General features: G+C 44.5%; 1 protein-coding gene across 3 annotated transcripts in view; it reads right to left on the bottom strand.

Annotated features, from left to right (window-relative positions):
* Positions 1-14,213, bottom strand: part of DCAF4 (DDB1 and CUL4 associated factor 4) — a 32,009-nt gene extending 17,796 nt beyond the window's left edge. The window contains exons 1-2 of one of the 3 annotated variants that reach the window (XM_043556515.1): positions 14,057-14,213; positions 1,256-1,352 (exon numbers count right to left, since the gene is read on the bottom strand). In XM_043556515.1, the coding sequence (XP_043412450.1) occupies positions 1,256-1,344 (89 nt within the window). In that variant the 5' untranslated portion in view covers positions 1,345-1,352; positions 14,057-14,213. Of the gene's footprint in view, positions 1-1,255; positions 1,353-6,654; positions 6,784-14,056 lie in introns of those variants that run through there. The other 2 variants (XM_043556513.1, XM_043556514.1) reach the window with 2 other exon arrangements.
* Between the last annotated feature and the right edge of the window lie 3,420 nt (positions 14,214-17,633).

Below are 17,633 nucleotides of genomic sequence, written 5' to 3'. Positions count from 1 at the left end.
TAGTCCAAGGAATGCTGTTCCATTCTGTCTATACAGAGCCCAAAAGGTGGCTGTCTGGCGTGTTTCCACAGTACCTGCCAGGAAGAGTAGTGCTCTTTTTGCACAGATCACATTTCTCCGCACATTGGACTCTCGTGCGAAGGCCCGGGGCCCCCAAAATATCCATAGCTCTCCTTACAAAACATACAAACACTGGGCACCGTCCTGATCTTTCTACAATATGGGTCAAGTCTGGGACTCTGGCTCAGAGTCACCGATTTTATCCTGCACCTAATGAGGCCCACCATGTATGAAGGGCCTGCTCAGAGGCAGGAAGCCCATCAGAGGCTTTACATAACAGTATTGCAAACCTTGTACTAGCTCTCTTGTACAAGGGTGACTCAGAGTGAAGTAACTTGCCCAAATTCACATAGGAAAAGGCAGAGTGCCAAACCCAGACCTTCTGATTCCAAAGCCCTTGTTCTTTCCACAACACTTTGGTGGTTTTTATTACTGTTTAGGTCAATCTGTTCTAGAGAAGCATCTTGGTATCTGGCATCTTCTGACCCTATAGTTAGACACCCGTCCAGTTTAGAAGGAGGTCTGAAGTATGGCAGAATTTTGAAATTGGCATGCAGGCTTTCTCTGGTGAGGAGGGGGCTGTGGAAAGATTTTTGCATGAAAGAAACACAGTCCAGTCCCAGAACAAGATGCCCACCTACAGCAGGATAAGACACTCCCCACAGCTCAAGGCCAACAGGACTTCTGGCCATAAGAAAAATAAGTTGAGAATGGAACATGTTTTATGCTGGGGACTTTGAGTACAGACTAAGTTTTACTTTCTAAACTAGGTAGCGGGTACATGATGTTCATTGTATTATTCTTTATACCTTTTTGTGTTTATTATATATACAATATTATATATTTAGCCTTTCTAAGGACTTAGGCTAAATGAAATTAGGTCTCCAGAAAGCTATTTTCATTGGCTAGAAAAAAAGGGAGAGAGAGAAAAAAAGGCTGCAAAACAGAAAAACAGCTCTCGAGTTCCATCTGTTAAGGTCTCCTTCTAAGCCTCTGGCTAATACTCAGTACAGAGGTCATGGTCACTCTCAGAAGAAAAGAGTCCGGCCATATCTCCTAACTACTCAATTGGTGGTGGGCAGTGGCACTGGGAACGTGGGCCCCGGCTCAGACCTTGCCTTTTGATGAGAACCCTGTGACTCCCGCTCACAGACAGGCTGCACGGGCTGGGGTGGCACTGGGCAGCAGCACTTGCCTCTCGTCAGAACCGTGTTGTCTGAACCAAGGGTTCTGCTGGTGGCCTCTTCGCACACGTCTTCTATTCTGCCTGTTGTTTTTATGCATTTCTGTTCCTAAAAGAGAAAAAAAAGAAAGTTTACATACAAATATGTGTGTGTATGCACTTTTCTGTTTGTTTTAAACAAAAATATTTTTTTAACGTTTTATTTATTTTTGAGAAAGAGAGACAAGAGTGAGAGCAGGGGAGGGGCAGAGAGAGGGAGACACAGAATCCGAAACAGGCTTCAGGCTCGGAGCTGTCAGCACAGAGCCCGGTGCGGGGCCTGACGTCACGAACTGTGAGATCATGACATGAGCCAGACACTTAAATCAACTGAGCCACCCGGGCGCCCCTGTTTGCCCTTTTTTTTTTTTTTTTAATGTTTAGTTTTAAGAGAGAGAGTGCATGTGAGCAAGGAGGGGAGGTGCAGACGGAGAGGGAGAGAGAATCCCAAGCAGGCTCTGCATCATGACCTGAGCTGATATCAAGAGTTGACGCTTAATTGACCACCCAAGGCGCCTTTTTGCTTCCTGATAGTTCCTTCATGCTCAGAGCTAGCCAAAAGGATGGCTCAAAATGGGTTCTCACCAGAGCCAACACACCAAGCCTCGCCTATAAAGGCTGCCTCCTTTATAGGAGATACCGGTAAAATCCCATGCTTCTGAAGCCACTTCTTTGGCTACAGTTGTCCTACCTCAGAGTTAACACCTGGCCTGCCAATCTGCCAACCTCTGGTTCCCTGGGTCACTGTGTGAGCTGATGACAGATTCTCACAATTACTTTAGATGGCAGTTGAGGCTGGCATGGAAATTCTTAGGTTATTCTTCTTTCTTTTCTTTACCAGATAACACCAGAGCATATAATTTTTCTTTCAATCCACACACATCCCTATTCATAGAGAACAGTTGACAGTGAACACTTTCTCCTACACAATTCCAGCACTGAGCAGGGAAAACTGTGAAATAACTAAAGGAGAGCTAGTGTGTGGGACTTCTCAACATGCTGTATAAAGGTTTTAACTTCCTGAAGTATGCTGTTAAGGGGACAGGTGTGCACATGCATTTTTAAAAATAAAAATGAAATAAAAACACTTCTTAATGACACGTATTGCCATATTTCAAGTGGCTTTTTCAAATTTTATATAGCCTGAAACCAGCACTTGAATCACAAGTTTCAACACTGGGAATCACAGTAAGAGGTCTTAAAAAGATCAAACTGTGGTACATGGACCAGCTGCTCTGAGTTTCACGCTTTTCCAACACCTGGTGACTCCCCCCACCTCCAACCATGGAAGACAATGATGACATCTTACCGAATGCTTTTTTTTTTTTTACTGAATATACTTTAAAACCATATTCAAATGCCATAACAAAAGTAGAAAAACATTTCGAGGGCTGAATGCAGCCAAAGAATAGGCTAGAAATCTATTTGCCTCTATTTTCCAACTTCTACTTCTGAGTGGGGAATGCTTATTGGCATCAGAGCACCAAAAGTCTGGACTTCTGGTCTCGTACTTACGCAAACATTTTGTGAATTCTATAACAAAGTCCTCAGTTTGCTTGCTTCAGACAGTCAGTCTGCCTCCCCCACTGGGTCATCCCATAACCCGGATTACTTTCACCAGACACTCTCCAGTCCTGTGTCAGAATGGAGCACTAGTGAAGCAAAGTCTGTAGCCCTGCAGATGTGGAGTCATCATAAATGTCTTATTTTGTCTTAAATTGTCATCCTCTGCTGAGACAGTATGAATTAACCTAGTTGGAGTCACTCTCGACAACGCAGGGTGTTGCCACTGTCCTCACACTCTTCCCACTTTCTTCTGGCCCTTACTTGGTAGCATAGGTCCCTGCCTCACAGAGAAGAGCGACGTGGCCAGGAATGAACACCCCAACTTCTCTCCCTTCCTTCCACAAACATCTGCCTTTCATACTTCTAACGGTTTTCTCTCTGGTCTTGGAGAAACAGGCGTCCCTGGGCCTCTTCCTGGCAAACCCACGCCACCTGGCTGATGCTCACATTCCTCAGACTCTGCAGCCACCCGTTCCCACGCATGTTCCATCAATTTCCCGTCCTTCTCTCGGCTTACGAACACGGCCAGGTTTTTCATTTGTATGCGCTCCCTCTCCGACCCAAAAGGAAGAGAAGTACTCTGAGCACGTGGTCTATGTGCACACATCCCACCTGTTGGTTTCCCAGTCATTCCTCAGCCCACTACAGTCAGGCCGCCTCCCTCAACTTTCTGCCGAAACGCTCCTGTGAGGTCCTACTTGCCAAAGCCAGTGGTCTCTTTTTAGTCCATTCCTACCACATGCGATGCCATGAAGCTTCACTCTTTCTTTGGCTTCTGGAATATCTTTCTCTTGGTTTTCCTCTTGTCAAATTCAGCCTTTTCTGGTTTCCCCATAGGTGCGTTTTCTACTGTTCTGTCCTAGATCCTCTTCATACTTCTAACATCTCACCTGCCAACACAGATTCATCTCCAAGCCCTAACATCCCTCCTGGGCATCCACTTCTTCCACCACCACCTCCTCCTTCCAAAGTGACAGCAGACTCAATAGGCTCAGAGCCCATGATCTCTCCCTAGCTTCCCCTCTTTTACCTATCCCTTTTTCCCTTCTCTGTAAATAATACCACTACCGCCGCCTTCACCTCTGTTCAACAGTGTAACAACTTTATTCATCTTCCTAAGCAACCCATTTTCATGGCTCCTGGACACCACACATATGGGTCTCCCTAAGGATCAATTTTCCTAATCTTCATTTAAGAATAAAGTTGTATTTACTAACTAGTTAAGTTACAAGCTAAGAGGCACTGTGCAGACAAAGGGAAATAGGTAGGACTAGTGTTAAGAAAATTGATGAGAAGAGGGGCGCCTGGGTGGTTCAGTTGGTTAAGCATTCAACTTTGGCTCAGGTCATGATCTCGCTCGCGGTTCATGAGTTTGAGTCCCAAGTTGGGCTCTTGCTGACAGCTCAGAGTCTGGAGCTGCTTCAGATTCTGTGTCTCCCTCTCTCTGCCCTTCCCCTGCTCACACTCTCTCTTCCTTCTCTCTCAAAAATAAACATTAAAAAAAAAAAACAAAACAAAACAGAGAAGAAAAAGATGCCATACTGACATAAAAGGATAAAAATTTCTGTAGACTGCACATTCTATACATATGACCCCAGTTTGCTTTAATTATGAAATAATGCATGACTCCAGTGAAGAACACAGTAATGGTTAAGTCAAAGGCTTCAGATCAGGAGGCAGGAGCATGGCCTACCTGCAACCTTATTCTCAAAAGAAGGGCACAAAATGACGAGGACACGGTAAATAATAACTAGTGAGTGCTGATTTTGGAATATTTCTACACCATCACCTCACACAAACACAGGTTCAGGTTCTGCAACAGAATGAGAGGCTGACAACATCAACCAATCTGATAAGCAACATGAAACCAAAGTCATTTTATTTTTTTCAAGTTCATTTATTTATTTTGGGCGGGGGGGGGGGGGAGGGAAGGGCAGAGAGAGAGAGAAAGAGTGAGAATCCCAAGCAGGCTCCACACTGTCAGCATGGCGCCCAACGCTGGGCTCGATCTCACAAACTGTGAGATGATGACCTGAGCTGAAATCAAGAGTTGCATACTTAACTGAATGAGCCACCCAGGGCCCCCAAGCCAAAGTCATTTTAAAAAGTCACAACAAATAGAAGTAGACTAAACACAGAAAGGATTAGAGGATGGTGAAAAGGGATCATTTTGTACTTTTAAGAAGCCTATTTCAGGGGTGGGGAGAGTCTTCCCGAATACAGATCTAGTTCACTCTCAGTATCCACTTTATGCATTACACTTGTCCTTATCACTCTGTACCAAACTTTGTACTCCCATCTCATGTTAAATGTGATGTGAATTTTCTAAGCAAAGATCCTGCCTTGTTCCTTCCTCTGTTCCTAGCACCCGTGACCTAGTTGGTTCTCAGTAAATGTTCACTGAACTAAACAAACACCAAAACAACCCTGCAGCTACTTTAAAATCCCAGATAGCCCCTTTCTGCTCTAGGCACTTTCATTTGCTATTCAACACAGATTTACAGAGAACCCACTGAGCCCTGGGGAGCAGGCAGAGAGAAATAAACTGTGGTTTCCATTCTCAAGACACTAGTTGATCACTAGGGACGTAGATGTATGAACCGGTTCCCGCAGTGCCTCATAAGTGAAGACTCAGGTCTCTCCAGGTGTAGCAAAAAAGAAGAGAGTCATTGCTCTGAGTGGAAGGGCTAGAGGGGAGAGACAGTCTGAGTTGTGGTTGGAGTGCCTGCAGCAAGCAGTTTGCTATGGCCAGAGCCTAAAGTACAAGTGGTTGAGGGATGAGGCTGGAAAGGCAGGCAGGGCCAGCCCATGAGGCCTCTGCTATGATTAGACATCCATGTCGGAAAGGGCACTATACAGACAGCACAGAGAATAAGCTGGAAGTTAAGGACTGCTGCAGCAAACCAGATGAGATGAACTCACCGGCTATGGAAGTGACACTTGGAACAGAGGATCTTGAATTTAGACAGACTCAGGTGAATTTCATGTGACAGGTGGAGACAGAGGAGTGAGGAACCAGTAAGTGACTAACTGGTAGGGTCCTGACCTGGGAGCCAAGAATAAAGGAAGAAGAGCAGTTTGCGGGAGAGAAGACAATGAGACTCGTTTTGTACACACCAAATTCAAGATGCCTGCAGAACAGAGGCAGGCAGCTGTAAAAAGCATCTGGGAATCCAGAGAGGAAACAAGGCAAAAGATACAGATTTGAGAGTCATCAACATGTGAGGACACAGACTGAGACAAATGTAGATCCAAAGCAAAATATACAGTGAAGATCTGAATTCAAAATTAGAGATAATTTTATTGGATAGTAATAGAAAATTCACATTTATCAGTTTTTAGATCAGTGTTTCTTAACTGAGGACAATTTTATTTACCAGGGGACTTTTGGCAATGTCTGGAGACAGTTTTGTTTGTCACAACTTGGGGGGAGGGCAGTGATGGAGGTGGATGACATTGCCAGTTAGTGAGAAGAAGTCAGAGATGCTGTTAACCATCTTACAATACACAGGATAGTCCCCTACAATGAATTAACCCAGCTCCAAATAGAGCTGAAGTAGAGAAACTTTTTTTTTTTTTTTTTTTTTAAGGCTGGTTGTTTTGTTTTGTGAGACTGAGCATGAGCAGGGGAGGGGCAGAGAGAGGAGAGAGAAAATCCCAAGCAGGCTCATGCTGTCAGCACAGAACCCCGTGTGGAGCTTGAACCTACTGTGAGATCATGACCTGAGCCGAAATCAAGAGTCGGATGCCTGTATGACTGAGCCACCCAAGTGGCCCGAGAAACTAGTCTCGATAGAAGTGCTCACCAACAAATTTGCTAGATGAAAATGCTGAATCCCAGCTTCTTTGCAGCTGCTTTGCCAGACAGGCATTAAGCAAGATGTGTTGTGGAAGGCTGGGCTTGGCTCTGCCCTTCAGAGAATTTTATAAGTACTTGAAGAAGAAAAATAATTTCTTTTTAAAATATTAATATTAAATATTAATGTTATTTTTTTAAACATCTATTTATTTTTGAGAGAGAGAGGGCAGGGGAAGAGCAGAGAAGACAGGGAGACACAGAATCTGAACCAGGCTCCAGGCTCTGCACTGAAAGCCCGATGTGGGGCTTGAACCCATGGACCGTGAGATCATGACTTGAGCTGAAGTCAGATACTTAACTGACCGAGCCACTCAGGCGCCCCCCTTTAAAAATTTTTTTAAATGTTTTATTTGTTTTTGAGAAAGAGACAGAGCCCGAGCCAGGGGGAGGAGCAGAGAGAGAGGGAGACACAGAATCTGAAGCAGGCTCCAGGTTCTGAGCTGTCAGCAGAGCCCGATTGCAGGGCTCGAACTCATGAACTGTGAGATCATGGCCTGAGCCGAAGTTGGATGCTTAACCAGCTGAGCCACCCAGGTGCCCCAAGAAAAATAATTTCTAAGAGACCATTATTCTGTTAGAACAACGTTAATTTCAAAGAAACATGATTTAATTTTGGAAAGTGATTGGGCAATACTTACCAAAATTATGATATGACTATACCTTATGACACAGACACACAAATCCTCAACAAAATGCTAGCAAATCAAATCCAGAAGCATATAAAAAGGATTATACATGATGAGCAAGCAGGACTTATCCCAGGAATATAAGTTTGATTCAACATAGGAAAATCAATCATGTAATACAGCATATTAACAGAATAAATGGAGGGGAAAACTCCATGTGATTATCTCAATAGATGCAGAATGCCTCTCATGATTAAAAACTAGGAATAGAAACGTTATAACTTCCTCAACTTGATATAGGGCATCCACAAAATACCCAAAGCTGGGGTGCCTGGCTGGCTCAGTCATTAGGGCACGGGATTCTTGATCTCAGGGTTGTGAGTTCAAGCCCCACATGGGTGTGGAGCCTACTTAAAACAAACACCCAAAGCTAACATCATACTTCATGGTGAAAAGAGTGCAAGTTTTCCCCGAAGATAAGGAACAAGACGAGGATGTCCATTCTCACCATTTCTATTCAACAATGTACTGGAAGTTCTAGTCAGGGGCAATTCGGCAAGAAAAAGAAATAAAAGGCATCCAAGCAGGAAAAGAAGTAAAACTATTTCTATTTGCAGATGACATGATCTTATGTATAAAAAAAAAAAATCCTAAAGACTACACAAAAAAACTATTAGGGGTGAAAAATGAGTAAGCAAGTTTGCAAGATACAAGATATTAAAAAAAAAGGAGTTGTAATCCCATACTAGCAAAAAACTATCTGAAAATTGAAATTAAAGAAAACAATTCCATTTACAATAATATCAAAAAGAATACTTAGAAATACATATAATAAGGTTAAGTGTATAACTTGTACATTGAAACTATAAAACACTCAAAGAAATTAAAGAGGATCTAAATAAATGGAAAAACATCCATGTCAAGGATTGGAAGACCCTGAGATTACTAAGAGTCTCATGCTCTACTGACTAATCCAGCCATGCATCCCCCAACTGATTTTTGAAAAAGGTGCCAAGACTATTCAATGAGGGAAAGAATAATCTTTTCAACTGCTATGACTGCTGGATATTCACCTGCAAAAGAATGAATTTGGATCTCTATTTCACATCATACATAAAAATTAACTCTAATGGATTCAATATTTAAAACTATAAAACTCTGAAGAAAATAAAGGTATAAATCATCATGATCATGGAATAATGGTTTCCTAGATACAACACCTGAAGCATAAGAAAAAAATAAATTGGACTTCATCAAAATCAAAAACTTTAGTGCAAAGGGCACTATTAAGTGACCCACCCCCCCAAAAGTAATAAGACAACTCACAAAATGGAAGAAAATTATTTTTAAATCATATATTTGATAAGGATCCAGCTATACAGAATATATAAACAACTTAAGAGGAAAAATAACCCAATGAAATAATGAGCAAAAAAATTAGATATACAAATGGCCACTTAGAACATGAAAAGATGTTCAACATCATTAGTCACTAAGTAGATGCAAATCAAAACCACTTAGCACTTCATGCTTATCAGGATGGCTACAATAAAAAAAAAAAACACAACAGGTAACTAACTACAAGTATTGGTGAGGATGTGGAGAAACCTCAAACATTGCTGGTGGAAAGCAAAATGCTGCAGCCACTTTGGAAAAATAGTCTGGTAGTTTGTCAAAAGTTTCAACCGTTACCACATGACTCAGCAAAACCCAGCAGAAATGAAAACCTGTATCTATGCAAAAATTTGGACGGTAACATTCACAGCAGTATTCGTTAACTGTCCCAAAGTAGAAACAACCCAAATCTCATTCAACTGATGAACAGATAAACAAAATACACCACATCCACAGGACAGAGTTCAACCATGAAAAGAGTGAGGTATGGATGCCTGCTACAATGTGGATGAACCTCGAAAACATTAAGTGAAAGAAGCCGGACAGAAAAGGCCACATATTGCATGAATCAATGTATAGGAAATCTCCAGAATAGGCAAATCCAGATACAAAGAGAAGGGAGGAGAGAGGGGAAGGAAGAGGTGGTTTCCAGGGGGCCTGGAGTAGGGAAAGAGAAGGCAGAGAATGGGGAGTGACTCACTGGTACAAAGATTTCCTCCCTCACAAGGTTCTTTATAAAAGAAGCTTCTTGAGGAGTCTATTTTTCTGTTATGAGTAATTGCTTTTCTCAGCCATCCCAGGTTAGTTGATAAAGACTTTGATTACATTGTTTTATATTTTTAGGAATAAGAGTCACTGTTACACCCTTTATCTAGGTGCTGACTTAGTAAATTTTTATAGAATTTTAAATGATGGGTGTCTTGGTGGCTCAGTTGGTTAAGTGACTGACTCTTGATTTCAGCTCAGGTCATGACCTCACGGTTATGAGATTGAGCCCCCAGTTGGGCTCTGCACTGCTGGTGTGGAGTCTGCTTGGGATTCTTTTTCTCTACCCCCCCTTCTGAGCGCTCTCTCTCAAAATAAACATTAAAAAACAAAAACAAGAATTTTAAATGATTTATGATGTTCCATGTGTACCTGTTTATGTTTTCATAGGCAACATTCCACCAAATTATTAGCTTTGGTAACCAAAGCTATGGTATCATATATAATACTTTACTATGACAGCAGTTTTGTTTGTTTTAAAACCAGAATCAGGTTGAATGTGACTTTCATTTAAATTCAAATTTATGCCTGTGCATTTGTAAAACACTGATACACTAGTGTCATATTTCCTTTATTCTGTTTGGTTATACACCTATTGAAAGGTAAATATACAGAGTGAATAATGAGACTTCATGTTTCAGTAAGTTTAAAAAAAAAAAACTTGGGTCTTTTTACTTAATGTTTCATGAGATAGAATTTTTTAATCAGAACAACTAGATAGGATCCTTTTCTGGAGTCGACCTAAAAGAAGCTAACTGGAATTGGTAGATCTTTTGGTTTCTGTTATCTACTTACTATAGCACTCTTGACTAGGAACAGTGCAATATGAAACACTTTGAAATCCATAATCTTTAAAAAAAAAAAAAAAAAAGAGGAAGGTAATGATACAAAAAAACCCACTCATTATCACAAGGTAAGAGGTTAAAATGACTGAGGGTATGTAATATTTTTTAAAACCTCCATTTTAGGTCAGCACAAACTTAATTTCCCCCCCTATTTCCAGCAGCGTTTCATTCTGAGGTTTAACATGGCAGGCCAGTATAAAGTTTTACAGTTCAGTACAGCAGACCCCCAGGCCCACGGTTTCACTTTCCCCAGCTTTGGTTATCCTCCATCAGATCCAGAAGCAGAGGCTCTTCCTCTGGTTAGATCTTCAGGAGATCAGTAACAGCCTATTGTGTCACAACGCCTACATGTTGATTCATCTCACAGGCATTTTATCATCACATCATCACAAAAAGGATGAATACCGTAAAATAAGAAATTTTCAGACAGACCGTGTTCACATTAACTTTTATCACAGTACACTGTTGTAATTGTTCACTTTATCATTAATTGTTGTTCACCTCTTACTATGCCTAATTTAGGAACTAAACTTTATCACAGGTATGTATGTATAGGGAAAACATAGTATATACAGGTTTCAGTACCATCCATGGTTTCAGGCATCCACTGGGGGTGTTGGAATGTGTCCCCCCAGACAAGGGTTACTATTGTAATCCTGGATTCTGAGTCATTTTAAGATAAAAATGGAAAAAAGTGTAAGAAAATTAATTTTCTTCTTCTGTAACATTTCAAATCATCTGCTTGTTGATCCTCTCTTAGTCAACAGGTAGATACCTGTCCCCTTCCAAATACACTTAGCTGACAGCAGTCTCTGAAAAGGAACTCTTAATCTGCTGTCAGCGAGCACTATAAACCCCAACACATAAAACCAGAAATAGACAGGACCACCTAACTCATGCTCTGAAACCTACTGTTTATCTTTCTTATTATACTTTCTTGAGGCACTGATGAAGATGTTTTGCAGTGACCAGAACATTGCAACCGCCAGGCCAGCAAAGTCCTGACAGCAACAGAATGCGGAAGACCACATCCCAAACATTCCCTCCCCGGGCCACGATCACTTGCTTTACACATACCCACCCACTGTGATCACATCCTGTCTGCTCTTTTGCACACACCCTCCTGAACCTCTCCCTATAAAACTACAGGTGTCCATCTTGCAGGCTGGGACGTCAGTTAAGGCTGGAGCCTGCCACCTCCTCTGGTTGCCGGCACAGAAATAAAATTCTCGCTTTTTTCCAAACCCTTGTCTCTTATTACCGGCTTTTCTTGCCATGAGTTTATCCCAGTTAGTTCCGAAACAGTGTTGGCAAACCTACTCAGGAGGTGTGCTTTTGATTTGCCAAGCTCCCTTGGGATTCCCAGGGATGGAGCAGTTGGCCTCACAGGGAACCAAAGCTGCCCTCTTAGTTTCCTGAGGTACTGGCTGAGATAGATCGTTGGGTTATGTTCTCACATTATCTAAATGAGGTGGATAATCTGGTGGATACCTAGAACTTCTGAAAAACCTATAAATCTTCCTCATTAACCTTTGCCGTATTTTGGTAGGCAGCAGTGTGTCTCTGTAATGCTTTGAGGTGAAATAGAATTCAGTAGTGATAGAACTGAAATACAGTCTTGGTATCCTTGACTTTTTGCTTTTCAGAACTGCCAATAGGTTTCTCCAGATGAAAGCTGTTTGGATAGCACCCACTCTAGCTGTCTGTAATTGGGTTCTGCCTGTGAAACAACATACCCAACAGATGGTTTTGCGGACTTGTCCTTTCTAATTCCGCTTAGCTTCCCCATTCCTTGCTGTTAACAGTTGCTGTAAAGTCATCTCATTTCATTTTTGCCTTGGCTGCATAAGCTTTCAAAGGTTCACCTCCTTTGGCTCCAAGTCTGAATCTCCACTTGTGGATAATCCAGAAGTTGGGCAAGTTCCTGAGTTTTTCGGGCCCTGCTTCAAAATCTAGGGTCTCTGTAGAGGCCTGATGGAGGATCTCACCCAGAGGTCGGCTTTGCCTCACAGTCAGGCAGTTCTCTCCAAAGGAGCGGCCAAGATTTGGCACAGCTCTCCAAAAGGCCTATAGCTGGAATATCCCAGTTTTCCTGATAACCGGCACTCCCCCTCCCCCAAGACAGCTCCTGCTCGCCTCCATACCATGTGGGATCAACTCCACACCATGTGGGATTGTGGGGCTGCCCCGGGGCCTCTACTCTTCCTGCACACTGGGAGCAGGCATGATTCTCCTTGCTCCAGCCCAGGGCTAAAATTCAGCATGGGGTACAGGCTCCATCTCCCCCACCGGAGACCTCAGGTTGGGAGGCCCTGGCAGCTGGGCCTCAGCATTCGGCCTGGAGCCCAACAAGGCCCCTTTGAGGCGCCTGGGCTGCATGGGGCCAAGGTTTCTTTCTGGGGTGATGAAAATGTTCTGCAATAAGATCATGGGGATAGTCGCACAACCTTCTAAATATACTACAAAACCCACCCAGCTGTACCCTTTAAAATGGCAGATTTTATGGTATGTGAATTATATCTCAAAAACAAAGATTTACTATGCATCAGTATAATATTTAAAAGTGAGAAACATCCTAAAACTCTAATAGGGTAATTAAGGTTATAGAGACTCTGGATTGTAATGTGGAAAATGCTAATGCTGAACGGTTTGTAAAGCAGAATACAAAATGGCCTCTACTAGGAGCTTGCCAAGCCCACCTTGAGTTTTTTTTTTTTTTTAACTATTTTACCAATGAGGAAACTGAGGCTTAGGCTAAGTATCTGACCCAGCAGGACACACTGAATGGTGGAAAAGGAATCCCACCCCCGCTGGTCAGGCCCCTGGGCTTGGTCACCCACAGAACACCACTCCAACTCTAATTTCCATTGTTATTTAAAGCCAGACTTTGGGGTTTTGGAATTTTGTTTCCCCCAGGAAGTTGTCCCGGTTTTCTTTCCTGCTTGCTGTTTGGTTCACAGGACAAGGGGTGTAGACTACCCCACGCCCACCTGGGGGAAAAGGGGTATCACTGAGGTCAACGGGGGGCGGGGTGCGATGAGGCTTCCAGGACCCTGAGAACAGGAAAAGGTGGCTCTCCCGCTAACGCACAACTCGGTGCGGAGGTTAGCTCGGAAAGCTTGGGTTCAACCCGGGGCTCCACCATTCACTAGTTCAGTAGTCAGCCTGGGCAAGCGAAACCGCACTAGGCCTCTTACTGCGTCTGACAAACGTAGTCCTGCCCACCTCACTGGGCTGGTGGGGGTGGAAACTTACTTAAGGCTTGGAAAATAGCCGGCACAGTGCCTAGCACTCCGTAAGCGCTCAGCGTGCACACAACCTCAACTTTCAGGAAAACCGCCACCAAGGGTCCGCGGTCCAACCTAGTGGCAGGTGTCGGGCGCCACCTTCAGCAACAGCGCTTAAAAAAAAAAACGCTCCTTCGCGACCGACGACACTCGCGGCGCCCCCCGCCCCCCCACCCGGTGTTCAGAGCAGAAGAACCTACCAGACGAGACGAGCCCAGCTGTGCCCGCCCACGAAGCCCGCGCACGGTAGTTCGCCGGCCCAGCCCCCCACCCACCCACGCCTCGGTCGGGCCGGCGTTCCACGTGCTCGGCTGCTCCCCGCCCCTTTCTCCGGCCTTCCTCCGCGGCCCATCCCATCCCGAGCTCTGTGAGGGGAGCAGCAGCGGCTCCCGGACCGACGCCAAAGGTCACGCTCGTCGGCAGACACTTACTTCTTGGAGCGTCCCTTCTGGATCTCTCTCGGGCCCAGGACCGGCACCAGTACGGGCTAAGCGTGGAAAGACCCGGAAAGACCCGGAAAGACCCAGGTATAGCGTCCGCCACTTAGTGGCGTCCGTTTTTGTGTTGTCGCAGCGGATAGGACTAGGCGGCCGCCCCTTCCTTCTTATTGGACGTGGCTTCTGACTGTCTACGCCAATAGGGTGGATCTTGGAGGGGGCGGAGATTGGGGGTTCGGTTTAGCCCAGGCCTGGCGTAGAGGCCGCGTGTCTGCCGGCGAGTCTGGGGCGGGGCCGGACGCGTTTGGGGCGGGGCCGGGCAGGGTAGGAGGGTGAGTTCTGATCCCGGAAGTTCCGAGGCGGCATCCTCGGAATAGGTGGGTACCTAACCCAGCCACGGGTACCTTGTCTCCCAGAAGCCGATGGGTCCAGCCCGGAGAAATCCTCTCGCCGCTCGGGACTACTACCTTCAAAGCTGAGACTTGGGGAGGAGGAAAGATTTTGTTGAGGGAAGGGGAAAGGAGTCTCAGATGAGGGAGAAAAAGGAACGGGTGGTGACTTCTTGGGCAGTGACCTCAGGTGGCTGAGGCTGCTGTTCCTAGATGGCTCCAAGGTGCGGAGGAGCGTGGCCTGAACTGCCATTAGGAAGCTCGCTTCTAGTTCTAGTTCTGTTTTCCCGCTTTGCTGTGTGACCTAGGACGAGTCTTTTACCTTTTTGTGCCTGCATGAAACAATGAAGTTGATCTGCTGTTCCGATGTTCTCTCCAGCGCAAAGTTTGTTCATACCAATATTTCTAGAATATTCTGTGTATGCTGTTTCTGTACCAGGTATCAACTGACAGCTATCAGAACTTCTAGAAACCTGTGATGGGCACTTGGCCAGAAGGGACGGTTCTGTGAGAAGATCTGGGTTCAAATAGGGCAGGCTTGAAAAAAGACAAAGAAATTAAACAAATAGGTCAGGCTTGGTCGTTTTCCCTAGCAGGCCTGGCACACCGTGTGCCTTTTTAACCCAGGCCCCTATGTGTGGCTGGACCAATTAGGAAATGGGTTGTGTGGTTTATCAGTTGTATCTCTATGTGAAAGCATTTCAATCCATAATAAGGTAGAATTTCTGCTCTCAAGGAGTTTACAAACAAATGCAGGGTGTGGAGCAGGGGAGAGGTGGCGAGGGGAATGAGAAGTGAGTACAGTCACAATAAAGGACAGCTTTGTGAAGCTTGAGCGGCCCACAAGAGAAGGCAGAGAGAGAAATTCTAAACTGAACAAACAACCTGACTGGAAGCCTGTTCACGGAACAGGAATTCGTTTGGCTGCATGGGAGGGGAGTCTGGGAAGCAAAACCAGCCGGGTAGGTTGGGCCAAATGTTAGGGAACGGACCGGGCAGAGGGGTCCGAAGGTTTGAGAATGGGGCAGGTCAGGACAGATGCTGGGCTTCGGAGAGATCAGGGCAGCACAGCAGAAGAGACTGGAGAGGAAAAGATTGTGGACGTCGGCGGGGAGGCTCTTGAGGAGCTTTATTGCAGCAACAGTTCCTGCGAAAGGTAGTCAGGGCTGAGCCAGAGTGGTGGCAGCTGGGATGGAAAAGAGGGTAGATGGGAGACACATTTCCCAGTAGGAAGCATCTGCGAGGCTTGATGAATTCTGTGGGAGGAGTCAAGTGGGATTTCAAGCCGGAAGAGCTAGGGTTGCTGGAGGATGGCAGGAAGGAGTTGGCTTTGGGGCCGGAGCTGAGTGAATGGCAGCCAGCCGGCCAGAGGGCTCTTTCTGCCTTGGGGATCCGCTACAGGCGCACCACGGAAAGATCAAAGAACATTTGCAAATCAAGGCCGAAAGGGAGCTTGGTCTTGGGCAAGTCATTTGGCTGTCTGTGAACCTCAGTTACCTCACAAAGTGACGATGATCCCTTACTGAAGAGGGTTATTATGAGGAGTAGATGTGGTGACTGCTTGGCCTACGTGCCCATGGATTGAGCACCCTCGGTTCTGAGGAAGGCTGGGTATCTGGATGGTGCATATTTACCATCAAAAGTAAAAACAATTCCTTTTTTTTTCTTTTTCCATTTTATCTCCAGTATTTGAAGCCAAGGCAGGCACAAGTTTTTCTCTGAAATGGCATCTAAAAGGAATAGCATTTGGGGCGCCTGGGTGGCTTGGTCAGTTAAGCGTCCGACTTCGGCTCAGGTCATGATCTCACGGTCCGTGAGTTCGAGCCCCACGTCGGGCTCTGTGCTGACAGCTCAGAGCCTGGAGCCTGCTTCGGATTCTGTGTCTCCCTCGCTCTCTGCCCCTCCCCCACTCATGCCGTGTCTCTCAGAAATAAATCAATGTTACAAAAATTAAAAAAAAAATAACATTAAATTTGACATTAAAAGAAGAAACATACTTATATAGTCCTTGTCATGCCACATATTTTCTAAGCCCTTTCCATAGATTCATTCTTTTCATTACAACAACCCTGTGGGGTAGGTACGATTAATATCACTAGTTCACTGATCAACTGAGTCATAGAGAGGTTAAGTAACTTGCTCAAGGTCACACAGTAAGTGGCAGAGCCAGGATTTAAACTCAGGCAGTCTGGTTTCAGAGTTAGTGCTCTGGAACTATTTCAAAACTATTGAAAGTTACAGCACTCCAGTTTGATGTAAAATACGTATAATTCCTATTACAGAGAAGTGATTTTCTTAATAAAGTACTACAAATAAACTCAATGGAAAAAATGAGCAGTGGGGTGCCTGGGTGGCTGAGCTGTTAAGTATCCAACTCTTGATTTCAGCTTAGGTCATGATCTTACGGTTTGGGAGATTGAGCCCCAAGTCGGCTCTTCAGTGGAGCCTGCTTAATATTCTCTCTCTCTCCCTCTCTCTCTGTCTCTCTCTGTCTCTCTCTCTCTGCCCCTCCCCTGATTGGTCTCTCTCTCTCTGCCCCTCTCCTGACTGCTCTCCCTCTCTCTGTCCCTCCCCTGTTGCTCTCTCTCTTTCCCTACCTCTCTGTCAAAATAAATAGATAAGTTAAAAAAAAAAAAAAGAACAGTGGCCATATACAGAAAAGGAAGAAAACATGAAAGGATCCTCAGTGTCACTCAATATAAGGAAAATGTAGTTTAAAACTCCTCTGACATAACCTTTTCATAACCAGATTGGCAAAATCCAGAAGTTAATGCTCAGTGAGGCTCTCCTACAACCTCTAAGGGAGACAATTTGGCAACATATCAGTATTCTCAAAATAAAAAATGCATATACCTTTGACCCAGCAATTGCACTGCTGAGAATTGATCCAAAGAATATATTTGCTTATGTGCAAAATGACTTAGGTACATGGAATATTGTGTAATAGCAAAAGTTTGGAAGGCATCTTAATGTCTTTTAGTAGGAGACTAGTTAAATAAATGATGGTGCATTCATAGTGGAATACTATGCACTAAAAAAATAAAAAGAAAGGTTCTTTTATATACTGACATAAAATTACCCCCAGGGTAGGGACGCCTGAGTGGCTTAGTCGGTTCAGTGTCTGAGTCTTGATTTCTGCTCAGGTCATGATCTCACAGTTCGTGGGTCGAAGCCCCTGCCCA

Source organism: Prionailurus bengalensis, chromosome B3, assembly GCF_016509475.1.
Source record: "Prionailurus bengalensis isolate Pbe53 chromosome B3, Fcat_Pben_1.1_paternal_pri, whole genome shotgun sequence".
Classification (NCBI taxonomy): Eukaryota; Metazoa; Chordata; class Mammalia; order Carnivora; family Felidae; genus Prionailurus; species Prionailurus bengalensis.
This window is presented reverse-complemented; position numbering and strand designations above follow the sequence as displayed.